This window comes from Melanotaenia boesemani, chromosome 2, assembly GCF_017639745.1.
Source record: "Melanotaenia boesemani isolate fMelBoe1 chromosome 2, fMelBoe1.pri, whole genome shotgun sequence".
Classification (NCBI taxonomy): Eukaryota; Metazoa; Chordata; class Actinopteri; order Atheriniformes; family Melanotaeniidae; genus Melanotaenia; species Melanotaenia boesemani.
This window is the reverse complement of record NC_055683.1, coordinates 34374205-34391367: the sequence shown is the minus strand read 5'-3', so window position 1 is coordinate 34391367 and position 17163 is coordinate 34374205. Positions and strand designations below refer to the sequence as shown.

The 17163-nt window shown below is 38.4% G+C and overlaps 3 protein-coding genes across 5 annotated transcripts; all 3 read left to right on the top strand.

Moving 5' to 3' along the window:
• Positions 1-102: 102 nt before the first annotated feature.
• On the top strand, positions 103-6283 carry rundc1 (RUN domain containing 1). Of its 3 annotated transcripts, XM_041974101.1 has the most exons (7): positions 103-643; positions 1439-1447; positions 1640-1798; positions 3332-3530; positions 3611-3706; positions 4031-4227; positions 4393-6283. In XM_041974101.1, exons 1-7 carry the CDS (start codon positions 257-259, stop codon positions 4891-4893), a joined length of 1548 nt encoding a protein of 515 aa, XP_041830035.1. In that variant the 5' UTR covers positions 103-256; the 3' UTR covers positions 4894-6283. The 3 variants fall into 3 exon arrangements, with proteins under 3 accessions (XP_041830035.1, XP_041830017.1, XP_041830026.1); XM_041974083.1 differs by having other exon boundaries at positions 4031-6283; XM_041974092.1 differs by lacking the exon at positions 1439-1447 and having other exon boundaries at positions 4031-6283.
• An 825-nt stretch (positions 6284-7108) lies between these two features.
• rpl27 (ribosomal protein L27) lies at positions 7109-10641 on the top strand. Its single transcript, XM_041969601.1, has 5 exons — positions 7109-7172; positions 7706-7788; positions 8251-8420; positions 10275-10385; positions 10547-10641. The coding sequence occupies exons 2-5, from the start codon at positions 7708-7710 to the stop codon at positions 10593-10595; spliced, it is 411 nt and encodes a 136-aa protein (XP_041825535.1). The 5' UTR covers positions 7109-7172; positions 7706-7707; the 3' UTR covers positions 10596-10641.
• A 1215-nt stretch (positions 10642-11856) lies between these two features.
• On the top strand, positions 11857-16016 carry ifi35 (interferon-induced protein 35). Its single transcript, XM_041969590.1, has 10 exons — positions 11857-11922; positions 12230-12259; positions 12388-12465; positions 12990-13148; positions 13233-13349; positions 13424-13568; positions 14831-14940; positions 15019-15202; positions 15299-15405; positions 15498-16016. Exons 2-10 carry the CDS (start codon positions 12245-12247, stop codon positions 15699-15701), a joined length of 1119 nt encoding a protein of 372 aa, XP_041825524.1. The 5' UTR covers positions 11857-11922; positions 12230-12244; the 3' UTR covers positions 15702-16016.
• Positions 16017-17163: the final 1147 nt, after the last annotated feature.

Here is a 17163-nt window from a genome sequence, read left to right as displayed (position 1 = left end):
ATACTTTTAGTTAGCCTTAACGCATTTATTTTGGAAGGTGAAGTGATAATCTTCCGGCGTTTTTTCGTTACGCTCTGGTTAACTTTACGTGCTTACGTTTTGACGTATGAATCACCCTTCCCAAGATGGCGATGCACCTGTTTTATTAGCGATGATCCCTGTTATCTGCGTAGCATTAGAGATTAACCGTTTGAAACGCAGTGTTACTAATCCGGAGGTGCTAAACAAAGAGCTGGAGTGAACCTTGTCATCCAAAATGTCCACCGAGGAGCTGTCAGCTTCGGACAGCGAGGCTGTGCTCGCCGGCGCAGGGGAGCGATGGACACCGGTGGGCGCTGTGGCCAGTCCCGAGAATGAGAACATGACCGGTGGTCATGCGAGCCAAAGGAGCTTGTCGTCGGCCGGCGACAAGGAAATGACCACCAGACTGAAGAAGCTTGAAGAAGAACAGGACTTGCTGAACTCCTCTCTCCTCGCCCTCACTTCACATTTTGCTCAAGTTCAGTTCCGACTGAAGCAGATCGTTCACGCGCAGAGCGAGGAGAAGGAGAGGATGCTGGCCGAGCTGGAGGAGTTCGCCTTCAGGGGCTGTCCACACGTCGTGGGCTGCAGAGCTCAAGATACCAAACAGCTGGAGAACTCGGTGAGCTTTCTGGTTATGCTGCCTCAAACTATAAACACCAAACAGACCTCCAGCGTTCACATACATAGTGTACATGCAAGTAAGGGCAATTTAACGGTCAGTAATGTCACATCCAGGCGTAGAAGTTCAGTGTTTCTAGCCACAGGTGCCTGACTCCTCCAAACAACTGGAAATTAATTGTTCAAATAAATGTAACATGTTGCATTTTTACACTTTAATGGACTACATTTTAATTTAATTAATCAACTCACCTTAAAAAAAAAAGCTTTAAACTGCAACCTCCTTTCTAAGCCAGTATTCATTAACCCATCTTAAATTAATATCTGCATCTAAAAGCCAAGATTTGAGTTATGAATTAAATAACCAAAATAACATGCTTTATTTATGTCAGCATAATAAAAAAAATAAGAAAGGCTTAGATTGCACATAAACAGACACGCTGTGATTGTTTTACACAGGCAAAGTAAGTGAGAGGATTCAGTTGCTGTAAACTGTCTTATTAAGTGACTGTGTGCTTGTTGAGTCATTCCCAGGACTGCTGCACCCACCTGTGCTTTGTTTCCAGAGTTTTCTTATCTCTGATGGAAAATATTGCTTTTGTGTGTGACTCTCAGCTGCACAGCCTCAATGAAAACCCCTCAAGCAGATCGCTATCTGCGTAATGAAAGCTTCTGTGTACACAGTGATGTGGAAGCAACCTGCTTTGTTTCAGTTCAAGTAAAATTTCAGCATCATGCATTATGACGTTAGCGCTTACGTTGTCCTTATTTTTCCCTTTGCATGCTTCACTTGCAGGGTGATTTGGTGAGTATGATGTATTCAGGCCTCATCATATCTCATTTAGACTTGAATGCATCTCAACTCCAAAAATCAATTTTCTAAAAAAGAAAAAAAAACATTTATAATGCAAATAACCAGTACACCCCTGCAGTCATTGTGGCCACTCATCTCACTCTATCTGAATAAATTACCATCAATATCTGTGTCTTCTGTCAGAGTGAAAGGGAGAAGAGGGAGCGTCTGGCGGCTCAGAGGGAAAAACAAAAGGATCTCATTTTCCAGCTGAAAACGCAGCTGGATGATCTTGAGCGCTTCGCCTATCAGGAGGGCAGCTACGACTCGCTGCCACAGTCTGTCGTCATGGAGAGACAGAAGGTGGGATGCAGAAATGCTACTTGATGCACAACATGAAGGTCACAGGTTACAATCAGCTGTGTATATTCTACAAGCAGAACAGCTCAGGTTTTTCTGAGTTGCTTTTTTGTTATTTTCAACAAATAATGTGGCTTTTGTCAATTTTAGATGAGGTACAACAATAATTATTATTACCACTTTATTTTGAAATATTTAGATGTTCCCCATATTTGCTTTTCTCGAACAGTACACATATTTCTTTATGTTTATTTTTCCCAACACTAAGTGCCACTTCCTTGTTTGCGTAACTGATGGCTCCATTCAAGGAAGTCTGAGTTATCAGGTCCTGGAATCGCTGGTTTGTGAGGTGGCGCTCACTTGTTGGACTGTAATCTGCAACATGCACAGCTCACTGAGGATCAGGAAGCAGTTTGCTCAATGATAGCATCAAATAAATCTGAATGTTATTTTTTAAAACATTGCATTTTGTTTGGAGAGGATGAATTGCAACAGTTTTTAAAGAGCAGCTCTTTAGTGTGTTTTAAGCTGCCACTATAAATATAGGTAAATGAAATCTAAACTAAAATGAAAAGATACAGTATTTACTAGTATTTAGTTCTTGTGTGGAGTTCAAATGCCACCATTTGTAGGTAAGGCAGCAGCTGGTTGTGGTATTCATATATGCACACATATCTTCACATGATGGTCATCTATCTGGTCAGCTCAGTCCACTTCTGTCAGTATGTGTCTGTCCAGGGTGGGTGGTGGTGGGTGTGGAGGAGCTGTAGAGGCAGAAATGGCCTCTTATATCGCTCCTTCAGACAGAGAAGTTAAAGAAGTTTGTTTGCTGTAGCTTCTTCTTTTAAATTGGTTTTCCACAAGCACATTAAAGCGGCTGCAATCAGTATTTATTTGGTGTGTGGGGGTCAAATGTTGCAGTGAACTTAATTACAGAGAATTATCTTCTTAATCCGGTGCTTCGATCAGCTTTAGAGTGAGCGTTTACTGCTTTGGTTTACTCTCACTAATCACATTAGTCCCGCTTCCATCGCTTTTTCTGATTCATGTTTAAAAGAAACGAGTAAGAAAAGTAAAACATGCAAAACTTTAACATGCAAGAAAGGTTTATGGGTTTACTTGAGGTGGTAAAGGCTGTGATGGGTTAAGTAAGGCTACTTAACCCAGAAAGGAATAACATGCTGCTCTGATTGGGCTCAGTTTGGTTAATTTCCATCTACGTCTCTAGTTCTTGACTCTTCTCAGCACACTATGCTACTGGAAGTTGCGGTTATGTCTTGCAGATTCTCATGGTTACACCAGGTGATTTCTTTATGTTTCTATTACATCTGTGCAAAATAATGAAATAAAAGCTAAAATAAAAAGGTTCCTTTTGAAACGTAAGGAGTAGAAAGTACTTTGAGATTTAAAATGTTGCAGCCAAAAGCTAAAAAAACAAAATAAACAAAAGCCCAAATTCAGATACCAGAAAATCTTCTTGGAGGGATAATTCGCTCATTGATGGCTTTTACTTTCGGTTTGTGTCGTATTTTCCAGGTCATCATTGACGAGTTGATCAAAAAGTTGGATGTGAATCTGAACGAGGACATCGGGAACTTATCGCCCGAGGAGCTGAGGCAGAGAGTGGATGGTGCCATCGCTCAGATAGTGAACCCAGCCAGAGTCAAAGAGCAGCTGGTGGAGCAGCTCAAAACCCAGATCAGGGACCTGGAGATGTTCATCAACTTTATTCAGGGTATGTAGGCCTCTCAGGCATCACTAAAAAGGTTAAAAGCTTCATTTTTCATAATATTTTTCTTCTTTTTCCTTTGAAAGATGAGGTAGGAAACCCACTCTTGTCAGATGGTGGACACAGTCATCCGCCGCAAGCTGCAGGGACCAATGCCAGAACTCCAGGTGTGAAAAAGAAAGGTCAGTCACTTTTTAGCATCTGCTTGTAGTAATTAAACTGCCAACTTTTCCTTGTGTCTAAAATATAATCTGAAGTGATCCATGTGATGTATGCATGTGTGTGTGTGTGTGAAAGACTTTAATGAGTGTTTTTTTTTATTGCTATGTTTACTATTTTGATGTGTAAAGGTTTGTTTTATTTTTTAAAATATGCACAAATTGCTTTTTTTTATTATGTAATGCACTTTGTGTTGCCTTTGGCATGCAAAGCGCTTTATAAATAAAGTTTGATTTGATTTGATTAAAGCTCTACTCAGTCTTCTGGTTTTTCTCTTTGTCCTGCAGTGGACCCGGAGCAGGCCCAGAGGATGCGGGAGACCGGTCTTCAGCTGATCCAGAAGGCCCTCGCTGTGCTGCAGATATTTGCTGCGAGCCAGTTTGGCTGCGCAACTGGCCACGTCCCCCAGAGCATGTGGCCTCAGGAGTCCACCATGCAGGACTACGGACCCCTGCTGCAGCGTCTGGAGGCAGCAGTAGAGAAGGTGAGAGTTTTGGGCTCATGCAGACAGCCCTCTGTGGACCATGTGGTCAGCTACACCAGCACCTCCACACTTGGGGCCCGAGATGAGCTGACAACAGCTGTAAGGAAGGAGCTAGCGATCGCTTTGAAGGAACTGTTGGCCCATGGCCTCTTTTCCCCCTCACAGACCATGAGCCTGGTGCTGGCTCCCATCTCCTGCCTTCTGCCTTACAGACCAGCCCCACAAACAATGCACCCATGGGAACTCTTTGTCAAGTACTACAATTCTAAAAATGGGAAAGCCTTTGTGGAGTCACCAGCACGCCAGCTTTCACAGTCCTTCAGCCTGCACGTAGGCAGCGGCCCGGTGACCGTCACCCCGAAGCAGTCACTACTGTGGGCCATTCACAGCGTGCTAAAGGAGCACGGACGCTACAAACGAGGACCGGACACAGAGTTCAAAGCTCTGGTGTGTATGGCTCTGAATGAGCAGCGGCTGGTGTCATGGCTCAACCTGCTGTGCAAGTCCGGGACTCTCATACACCCACACTACCAGGCCTGGAGCTACATGGCTCAGACCGGCTTCGAAGGAGCCCTGCGCATCCTGGGTCGCATCAGCCACCTCAGATTCAACCTCCCAGTGGACCTGGCTGTTCGGCAGCTCAAAAACATCAAGGATGCTTTCTGAGGACAAAATACTAAAATCCACCAGTGTGAAGCATTTTATCAGCTAAACCATCTGCTCTTACTAAGCATTCGGGACCAATAAAAGCATGACTTTCTATAAAGTATGTAGCCTTTTAAAGGTTATTCAAGCGTCAACCTATTTAAAGTGCAAGTATGTGTTAACAGTACATGCATGGATATTGTGTCAATCTGCATATCCCACTGTGTTTAAGATGCCAAAATGTAAAGAAAACAGCGCTACTTGTACTGTATATATGCCTTAGAGTGGAGACTGAGATTACCTCACCTTTAGTGAAGCCTTCCTGATCTTTGTAACCTGTGCTCAGCCTACACTACCATCCGCTCTTGTACCTGACAGTGCTCTGGCCTATGCAGCAGATGTATTGTGTACTTTACTGTCATGTGTTTCCTTTCCAGGAAGAAAGTAAATGAATGGGAACTTTGCGACTACTGTGGCTTCTGCACAGTGACCAGGAGCTTAGTTGTTATAGAATTATATATTTAGCAGGTAAATCATGTAGCAGATTGGTTGATGGCAACGTTAAAAATAAGCACTCAGGTCAAGTTGTTGATATCTTACAGTTTCCATCAGAAAGCACTGAGGGAAAATGAAAATTTAAAGTGCTGCGTTATGTTTCCCATAAATATGCAGCTTTCAGCTTCTTTCTCAGCTCAGTTTTAAACTGAAGCTGTTGTCGTGTTTCAGGTGTATGAGCATTTTGACCCTGTAAGATCTGCTGCTTTTCTCCTCTTCATGGAGGAATCCAATGTGATATGAATTTATCTCATATATTTAGCACGATTGTAGGATGTAAAAGTTTTATTCCAGATTTCCTTTTTATCTTCCAGAAACGGCATCAAAACATAACTGAATGTATAAACCGTAGATGCTGTTAAACTGGGGTTAGTTTATATCCGCTGTATGTTTTGTTACTGTTTATGATGTTGAGCTCAGTGTTCCCGTGACCACGTGTATGTGTCAAACCTTCATTTGTATTTCTTGATTATAACAGCCTTGTTTTCTTTGTAATGCACTTTGTCAAATTTCTCTTTTGTTTGAGCTAAATTTAGTAAACCCTGTGCTATATTTTACTAAATCTTTTTCCCTTTTTTGTTGTCTTTTGTTCAGGTCTTTATTTATTAATAAAGTTAGTAGAAGACATCAGAACATTTGAAGTAGCTGCTGTACTGTAGCTGTCGTAGTTTATTTTGGAAACAAGACATGCTGCACAATTTAAACTGCTATTTCTGTTACTTTTATTTAATCACTAATCACAGATTATATAGTGGGGGACATGAGTCGTGTGTGTTTTGGTTTTTATTACATTTAATGTGTACCAGCAGGTGTAAACAAATTAAACATACCAAATGAGCTCCTGTGTTGCCTGTTATTATTATTTTATTTATTTATTTATTTATTCGTTTGTTTGTATTAGTTTTAAGAATGTAATAACCTAGAACATTTAAATGTTAATCTTTACAGACTGGTAATGTAATCAATTTTGAAGACATTTAATTAAAATAGAAACAATATGTTATTTATTTATTTCTGTTTCATCATTAACAATGTATTTCAGTTAAATGTCATATTAGTAAATGTAACAACTTTCTTATAATACAAACATTTTATCCTTTTCTTTCAGTAAAAATGTGGGACATGGGAGAGATCACAGCTTAATTACATGAGTTTATCCAATATTATGACAAACTTAGGTTTACTTGGTCCTTTTAATTGAAATGTATGTTATGATTTATTTTAGGGGGGAATGCATGGACTTATTTACCAGTCTAAGTCATTCGTCATTTCTCATCTGAAAATAATAGAGTATAGAATATAGTTTGCTATAGTATAGCAAGTCTGCTTTTCATGTGTAATCTATATGTAATATATAATGTATATCATAACTAAAATACACAAAGGTAAATATTTTACATTTTTTTGGGAATATTCTTTTAAAATATTTTTTTTATTTCTTTATAAAATTATTTATTTTTCATACACTCACATTTTCAAGCTAATGATTTTTCCAACTGAAAAGTCTAAACAAGGACAATATATAATGTAAAATGGATCTTGTGTTCAGTTTTATGAAGATCATTTTTAATGAATTCACAAAATTATTTTTTATGGGAGGATAGCCATTTTAAATGATAATTAAACAATGCATTATAATTTTTTTAAATCACATCCGGAAGTGACGTATCGTTATCTGGGGGTCAAAGTTGACAAAAACCCTCTGAACTTCCTTTCCTGTTAGCGGTGGCCGTAGAACAGCATCAGTGAGTGCGATTTCCATTTAAAAAATCGTCCTCCATCGCTCCTAATGTAGCTTGTTCTATTGTCTTTTCACAACATATCAGCTGTCATCATGCTGTTAGCTAAGATGTGATTGATATTTTGGAAGTCCGCGTTTGATTATTAGAGAAAATGAACGTTTAATTAATCTCTTAGCTCCCGCTATGCTCATTTCAACATGGCAGCTCCCTTGATGTATTAGCGCAGCCTCCATTCTGAACTTTATATGAAGGCGCAGTGTTTTACATCTATAAGATATGTATTACCATTTTAGGTTGTAATTAAGGACGTCTTTAAAGATTTCCCAAGTGTATATGAAGACGGGAAAAATTAATGTGTTGCCGTTTTTATAGCTGTTCACTAGCTTAAAGCTAATGCTAAACGAGCCGGCCACTCGAGCAGCAACAGGGGAAAACTTGGACCATGTTGCTAAATTAAAGTCTTTGTTTTGTATGGACCCGCGGTTGTAGATTTGAGTTTTATTACACACCCTCTAACAGCGTCTTCTTCGTTGCAGAAATGGGCAAGTTTATGAAGCCTGGGAAGGTTGTGATGGTCCTAGCTGGACGCTACGCCGGGCGCAAAGCTGTCATCGTCAAGGTAAACCTTGCTTCTAGTGGATGTTGGATGGTGCTAATACTGCTGGAATTACTGTGATGGATCTTAGACAAACATAGCACCCATTCTTTAATCATTTTAAGCTTTGGTAGGATTTTTGAAGACTAGTAGCTATTTGGGTCTTGCATTAGATGTAAGGAATAACAGAGATTCAGACATAATCTCCTGGATGAGGTTCACAGCTGCCCCAAGCCATGTTTTCTCCAAAGACTTAAAATGCACATCCATAAACATGACTGTAAACTTATGTATTATTTCTAAAGAAGTTATACTTGAATTCCTACTGGACTCATGTCCAAGGCATTGTTACCCATAGTAAAAAAAAAAGTAGAGGAATGTTGCTGGTATCTATAGGAGAATGAAGTAAAGCTGTCCTGTAGCGTGTGGCCCAAATCCATCCTTTTTTCCGCCTGTTGTCATAGTCTGTTGTTCATCTTTCTGCAGAACATTGATGATGGCACCACTGACCGTCCTTACAGCCACGCTCTGGTTGCAGGGATCGACCGCTATCCCCGTAAAGTGACTACCACCATGGGCAAGAAGAAGATTGCCAAGAGGTCCAAAATCAAGGCCTTTGTTAAGGTTTTCAACTACAACCACCTTATGCCCACCAGGTCAGTGTCACAAAACACTGACTTCAAATGAGGCTGTAAATCCACGGCTGGATTATTATTATTTTTTTTTTTGACAATGTGTCACCATATAAAATGCAAGTAGCATTTCTCTATTCAGAGCTTGGTGCAATGCATTGCTATACAGTTGAAGTTTCAAAATTGGCCTCGTGCAGACAACACAACCATTCACAAGTGGAGAGGAGTAGAGAAAAAATCTGGTGTGGTCACAGATGCTCAAAGTAGGAAAATATGGAGTTTGGAGTTGGTAAAACATGAAGCACCCACTTTACACTGTTTACAATGTCTGTTTTGGGGTTAGGGGTTAATCATTAGGCCTCATGTACACCAAACTGAATAGACTCCCCTTGTCTAAACAAATGGCACATGAATGGACTGCATACTTTTTCCAGCTGTTGGTCAAGATGTAGAGCTTGCCATTGCAGAAAAGGGTGGTAAAACGTACATTACACACAAAAAGAGAAAGACCACATAGATTTAAAAAATCATGAAGCAAAAGCTTTGTTTTTCAGTGATGGACTAATTTGAGTGTTCATCAGTTGGTGTTTAGTTTTTTCCCTCCACAGGGCAGCATCATTTGTGAATGTGTTGCTGACTGACCTGATTGAATGCTGAGATGTTCACCAATGCTCCACATGTACCCGATGTTAGATTATCAGCTTGTTGTATAAGAAGCCTTAGTCGTTTGTTTCAGGTGACTGGATGGGGTACAGTATGTGCTGCCTCTAATATTCACAGATTATGTTGATTTTGCTCAGTAACTCAACAGATTGTAGTTTTTATAAAAACCATTGCTCTTTACTGGAAACAGCTGTAGCTAGGGCTTGGTGATAAAATAATCTCAATTAGATTGCAACTGAAGCGCATCGATCTAAGTGATTAGCAGCAGACATTTTAAGTTTATTGATCTAAGAGACAGCTCTTTATCTCTCAGCTTGTTCCAGTTAACTAGTTAGTGGTAATGGGCCTTTAAACTGGTTGCTCATTGCCAAGAAAACCCAAAAGCTGAAAACAAAACTGAATAGAAATGTAGGAGAGGTTAGGTTTAGTTATAGAGAGCCATTAAAGCAGACATGAGGCTGAAACTGAACACGGGTTATCTTTCCAGACTGTAAGGCCCACTTTGTCAGTAATATGGAAGTGGTCTGGAGTTAGTAAAAGTCATAGATTAATACAATGTGCAAGCTTTGTTGTTGGGTCGGTCAGTGAACAGTAAAAATGGAAAACGTAGCTTTGTTTAATCACCTCAACTAGTATCAACCCAGTGACTACGCTGACCAGTGACTAGGTGCAGCAGCTCTTGCAGAACACAAAAGCATCATCTCGTCAGACGTGGCTGCACCCTGCATGAAAAGCTTTCAAAACAAAGCAAAGAAGTTACAATAGCAGTTACCTATTTTTTTGCAAATATATGATTCCACTTGCATCATTATCAGTACACTCTAGAAACTGACAGCATTAACTAGCTGTGCTGTGATACAGATCCATGTATGAAATATTTTCCTGTACTGCCCAGCCCTGCTGGAGCATAGAATCAGCTTCTGTTTTTACTGCTTTTCACGTGCTTTCAGTGTTTCAGCACCATTTTAGTGAAGGGCATTTTAACGCATCAGTGGTTTTTCACTGAACTGTGCAGAAATGCTTCAGTTAAACAAGGTTTGTTACATGAAGCAGCTCGTTTTTATGTTCCCAGTATGAACCCAGATGTTACTGAAATCTTTCAAGTGGGTGTTTACCTGTGTTTTGGCCGACTAACCACATGTAGCAATTTGTTTAGAGTTTAAAATAAAACTTATTTTGGAAAATGTTTTCATGGCTTTGCTGTTTCACCTGCAGATACTCTGTGGATATTCCTCTGGATAAAACTGTTGTCAACAAGGACGTCTTCAGGGACCCCGCCCTCAAACGCAAAGCCAGGCGGGAGGCAAAGATCAAGTTTGAGGAGAGGTGAGTCTCTTAGATTTATTATCTTTTATCTGTTTGTAGTAATTTGTTTTTCTTTAAATGTTGGGAGTCCATTTATTATTTTTCAACTAATGTGGTAACAGGCTGTTAAACTGTGATGTTGGAATAAAAACATGCTGATCTCCTGTCTCTTCTGTTTTCAGGTACAAGACGGGCAAGAACAAGTGGTTTTTCCAAAAGCTCAGATTCTAACTTCATTTTTAAACGTTAGTTTCACAAATAAATGTTTAAAAATGGATTTTTGACTGTTGATTCATTTTTATTTAGCATTTTCATGCAAGTGATTAAATGTTTTTGACTTATGCAGGGTGTAAAGACACTCCTGTGAGTTCCATCTGAGAAAACGTCAGGCTGCAAAGATTAAATAAATATCAAATTAAACTATTTTCTGTAACTACATGCTTTCTGTTTACCTCATTGTTGAAGCAAATGGTTTCTTTTTAGAAAATATGATTTTAAGGTGGTGAAGGAACAGTAAATTATTTAAATTTAATGTGTAGTAGTTTCGCTGTTTTTGCTGCTATATTTTCAATTTTACTTTTAAATGGACAATGATGATAAATTGCTGAGCTGCAGGTCATTTCTAACTCTTCTGCAAAGGCTTTCCACAATGTTTAGGGGTCTGTTTATAGGATTATGTATTATAACATTTTTTCCAGAAACATATTTGCAAGTCTGCAGGCCTGTCAAGTTTCTCCACACTGAACTCTTTATTGGACCTTACCTAAAACACTGGAATTCAATAACCCAGAGGCATGTCCCAGTACTTGTGGTATTTTTGTGTGTTTGTCTGGCAGACATTAATCCTGCATAATATTGCTACTTTTACTAAGCAGATCTTATCGTTTGAGCCAACAGTGGTGAAATCTGACTTTTGAGCAAAATCTTTTTGTTTGAAATCTACAGCTTCCAAAAATTTCAACAAATTATTTTTTTATTTTATATCAGACCAAAACTGTAGATTAATAATATTTCTTTGTTTAGTGATTGCCAGCAGTGTTTAGGTTTTGGTTAAGGAAAAAAAAACATTGTATTCAAATACAGCCACAAAACAACCTGAGTTAAAATAAGATACACAAATATAGCGGTAAATTACATTAGCAACAATTTATGCAACAAAATACAAGTCTAACTTATCATACAACTAATAAAAGGTGGCTATTTGTTGTGGTAATTTCAATTAAAAGGGAAAAATCGACCTCAGTCGCTTAAAAAGTACCACGTAAATTATGGCTTATTGAAATAAACTATCAATTCAAGTTAAAACGAGGACAACTGTTTTATTACAAAAAAGAAAAAAAGGGTGATTTAACCAAACTGTAACCGGTGTAACACAAAGTATAAAGATGAAAATACGAAAAATGTCCACGTTACTAATGTTGTATCGACAAAAGCCGATTTCCGACAGCATTTGAACGCCGCGTCACAGCCTCACGTGTCCCGTGTGACGCGTTCAAGCGCTGCTGAGAAATAGAAAGTGAAAGAACAAATATCATTTCTGGACAGAGCTCGGAAATAGGTAAGTTGACACGACCTGCTTTTAACGAAATAATCTAAATAAATAATCAGATAAACGCTCTCATATAAAGTCAAACATCGTTCATTTATTTAATCCAAAATTTGTTTCTGGGAAATTTAAGTTAGAAATGTTGAGTTGTGAATCTGAAAAAAAGGCCTACAACGGATTTATTGTTATAAAGTTAACTTTCACGATGTTTTATCTTTAAACACCACTTATCCGTGGTTATTATCACTAATTACTTATATTCAGTAGCTTATGTTGAATAAAGACATGTTAAAAACAGTTATATTTTCTCATATTTCAGGTTACTTTCACCATCATGTCATCAGACGAGGTGAGACGTCATTCTGTCTCTTCCTGTTTACCTGGGTGTTACACAACTTTCACTAAAGTAGATTCTTTATTCCAATTGAAACAAAATTATATGTCTTCTAAATCTCACTTTTTGTTTACTTTTGTCAGGATTTCTCTCTGGTGACAGACCCAGAGCCCTCAGAGGACAGCTTGGAGGGAGTTAAAGCTTCAATTAAGGAGTACAAGGTGCACAGAAACACTTCCATAAATTCCCAGATTGCTGCAGTCAAATGTAACTTCCATACTTCTAACAAATGTTTAAAAGATGCACACTTATTGCTAGAAACTGCACAGTAAAATATAGAGGAAATTTACAGAAATATTTACAGGAAAAACATGACAAACATGTAACATGGTCTTTACCACTTGTTTTAAAGCTTTAGCCTCAGAGTGTTCAGTGCATGTTATAAAAAAACAGAACAAAAATGTAATGTTTTAGACTAAAAACACAATCTTTTCCTTGTTTTCCTTTGTTATAAAGAAATATGTAAGTTTCCAAAATCAGTATACTAATATGTGTCAAGTTAAATTTCTGACAATATAGTTATATAGACATCTTTATGCTTTTTAGGATTAATCAGCAGGAAGTTTAACACTTTTTTTTTTATATATTTTATAAAGAAAAGGTAAAAGAATATTTCCTCTACAGCTGTACTTAAAATCAGTAAAATAATGGACACCCTGATGAAACTCTTCCTTTGCATCCACAGAAAAAGTTCGATGACCTGCAGCAGGAGCAGACGGAGCTGGCTGATGCCACAAAAGACAGTCGAGACCTGGTCGACCAATGCAATAAGAGAATTGAAAAACTGACCCAGGATCTGAAGGAGGACGAGAGCTCCTACAGAGATCAGCTTGCGGATGCAAAGGTGTGTCATCTGCAGGTGTTACTTCTGTGCAGAATGATGTGAGCAAAGAGTCTGTTGTCATCATCAGAATATTTGTCTTACTAGGAGAAGTTGGATGCTCTGAAGCAAGAGGAGAGCGACATCAGGATGGAGATCCAGAAAACCCAGGCTGCAATTGAAGAGGAGGAAGCCCAGAACGCCAACCTGAAAGAGCAGAGTGACGTACGCTGATCTCAAAGCTTGCACCTGTTCTGCCCATCACACACCTCTATTCAGCCTGTACTTCTTGATTTCAGGTGTTTTCTGCCATGCCAGAGCGGAGCTTCATCTTTAAAGGGTCGACTGGAGACTCAGAGAAATGGAGGACATTTGAGATGAAGCCGCACATAATTTACCCGATGGAGGGAGGAACGGCGCTGATCACGTTTGAAGAGGAGGACGGTGAGTTTGTGTCCAGACATGGATGATTTCTACCTGATGGGTGCAACCGGTTTACTTTGTTTATCTGGAGAATTGAAGGACTAAATCCTTTTTTTCTGAAATAGCTTTCTAAACCAGACTTATACTGTGATTTACTGCTGTTTAAAAAAAGGTAAATAACCAGTGCAACTATTTGAAGCTCATTTAAACACAATATTTTAATTTAAGATTAATTTAATTTAGAAAGAATCCAGAAAAATGTTAATCTGCAGTTAATAGTATCAAAATTATGAGAGAAATTTGCTGATAAAGGACAAATCCTACAGCTGATACTGAATGTTTTTGGTCTTCAGCCCTTCAGGCATCACTGCATTCAAAAAACTTTATTTCAAACAAATTATCTTTGTATTGTTTCAGAGGATTTTCAGCAGCATCAGCATATTTTGAAAAGAACAACTTAAATTATTGCACTTTCTTTAGGGCTTTAAAAGTGAGTTCTGTCTCCTCTGGAAACAAACAAACCCCACAATATTTGTTTGTGGATTGTTTGTTTCAAAGGCAACTCTCCTTAAACACGTTTATCTCAAGCTGGTACTAGATTATGTTTATTTTTTTAAGCAGAATTTTTTTTAGGTTTAGTTCTTATTTGAAGTTGTGAAAAGGGAGGCTGTAATTAGTTTAATAAAACAAGTTTTGTTTATTCGTTATTATGAATTTTAGCTGCAGTGTCAAAATCAGCCACCAGGGGGCAAAAATAAGCAACAGGTTTCTGCCCTTAAAAACTGCAGCACATGAATGCCCTTATACAGGTGAAACTTAAAAAATTAGGATATCGTGCAAAACATAATTTATTTCAGTAATTCAATTTAAAAAGGGAAAATAATATATTACATAGACTAATTACATGCAAAGTGACACATTTCAAGCATTTATTTGTCATAATTTGGATGATTGTGGCTTACAGCTTAAGAAAACCCAAAAATCTAAAAAAAAAAGAAAATTAGAATATTAGAATATTACATGAAATTAAAAAAAAGGAAATCAAAATTATAACAAATATATGCTTGAAATATCTCACTTTGCATGTAACAAGTCTATATAATATATTAGTTAACCTTGTTAAGTTGAATCACTGAAATAAATTAAGTTTTGCAGGATATATTTTTTTTAGTTTCACCTGTATTTGTATTAAAATGTGTATGTCTCGGTATATTATGGAGTTTTTAACTTTGTAAATATCAACGCTGGATTAACTGGTAATAATGCATTTGTTTTGGCATCAGTTGCAAGAAATATTCTGACCATGAAGAAGCATACAGTGGATCTGGGAGGAGAGTGCAGCGTCACTGTGGAGGCCAGGCCAGTTTTCCTGATGCTGCCCAGGGTGGTGGAGGTAAAGCTCAACATAGTGAACCAAATCAAGCATTCAGCTGCAGCCTGTATGTGATCTGTGCTGCTCCCTGTCCTCCAGATTGACTCCAAGGTGTGTCCTCGCCGCATTTTAATCTCCAACCTGCCCAAGATGGACATTGAAAGCCTGATGAACAAGCTGGAGATCTACTTCTCCAAGAAGAAACACGGAGGCGGGGAGGTGGAACACTGTGAATTCATGCCTGACTCAGGGACTGTGGTCATCACGTTTGTGGACAGCAACAGTGAGTGTGCGATACTTGAGGAATACTGCTTTTACAGATTAAATCTACATGAATATTTTGTAAATTAAAACGTTTTCATGAACTTTCTCCCATCAGTCGCCAAAGGTTTGACAGAGAAGGAGTTTCATGAAGTGAAGCTACAAACAAACTGCCACACAGTGAGAGTGACTCCCTTTCTGAATGGAGAGATCACCACCTTAGAGGTGAGGACATTTTGTCAGGTGAAAAACACCTTCAGAGAGAATTTTAGTTAATAACGTTTTCTGACTTCTGTCTTTGGGTTCCCCCCACCCAGACGAAGTTCACGATGTGTCCTCGCACGGTGCTGCTGACAGGAATACCCAACATCATGGAGCAGGAAACTTTCCAAGATGAGCTAGAAATCCACTTCCAGAAAAATGGCAACGGTGGAGGAGAGATCGAAGCCTTCCTCTACAACCCGCTGGGTCAAAACAACGAGGCCATATTCAGCAGCAGCTCCTCGGACACACAGGAGTAGAAGCAGCTGCTCAATAAAAACTGCTCAAGGTGACATCAGCATTCGTGCTACAAAGCTATTCTGCTATCGCAGTTTTTTTTAAAGGACGTCAGTAAAACTCAGCACAAAGTTATTTAACTTCATGCTTTAGGCATCAATAGAAAGGGTGGAGGATTTTCTTTCTGGAACAAAAATTTAAAAATTTTGATTTAACCTGAATGATGTCTGTTCAACCTCAGTGATGCTTTTGCCTCAATCGGTTTGTGTATTAAACATGTAAATCTTTGGTGAAACTGTTTTATTCTGCTGTAAAAATTAAACAGTCATGTGACATGATGAGGACACCTCATGCTGTTTTCTGACATCAAGGAAGAAGTTAGAAAAAGACAATCGGTAGGAATTCAGTTGACTTTTACTGCATGTCAAATCAAATCAAATTTATTTGTATTGCACATTTAAAAACAACAATTTTAAGAAGCAAAGGATAAACAACAAAAAGACATTTATATATTTAAAAAAAACATACAGTAATAATAATAAATAAATGAAAATGCAACATTTTTTTAAAAGCTTAAGAACATGCAAAGGCTTTGAAAAATAAAAAATTTGTTTTTATTTTGCCTTGAAGAGCGGAGTTTTTGACTGAGATGGGAAAACTTTGCCAAAGCTTCAAAGCTGCTATAAAAAAAAAAAACACTTTCCCCTTGCTGAGAGAACATGATGGGTTAGCGGGTCTGAGACATTTAGTGGTCTTCTATGGGCAGAGGACATCTTTGGAGCTTTAAATACATGTAAAAGAATTTTAAACTCAATACAATATTTAAGTGGAAGCTGGAGCTGAGGACAGGAGGGATGCTGTCTCTTGTTTTTGTTCCAGTTATGAGTCAAGCTGCAGCATTTTGTACCAGCTGCAGATGAGACCGAGCAGACTGGGACACACTGAAAAAAAGGGAGTTACAGAAATAAAGCCTTCAGGATATGAATGCTGAGGTAACAGATTTTAAGTTTTTCAAAGAGAGGAATGGCTTAATTTTGGCTGCTATTCATAATGGGAAGAAACAAGTGAGGGCAAATTTGATTACAGAGATGGTTTGTATAAGATAGACGTTTATATAAGGCCCACACGATGTACAGTTAGCTGGTCACTGAACTGAAAAAAAATTTCTTTTTACTATTATATTGATGAACATTGTGGGCAAAGATGTAGGTTTAAATTTTTAAAGGTTGGATATCAAGTTCATCTGGTTCAGCAGCAGATAAAGCCTCAAGTTGTTGTTTTTCTGGGAGTTCCAGTAGTTTATTTAGAACATAAGAACGAACAAAAGGAAGCACAAGCCAAAGAAAACAAGCAGGTGGTGAATCCACCACATACTAACTTAATATTACCCATCAACAACCCAGTCAGTCAGCCTCCTGCTCAATAGCTCCAAGTATAGATATAGTAGCACAACAAAACCCCTACAGTGACTGGTATGCAAAGGTA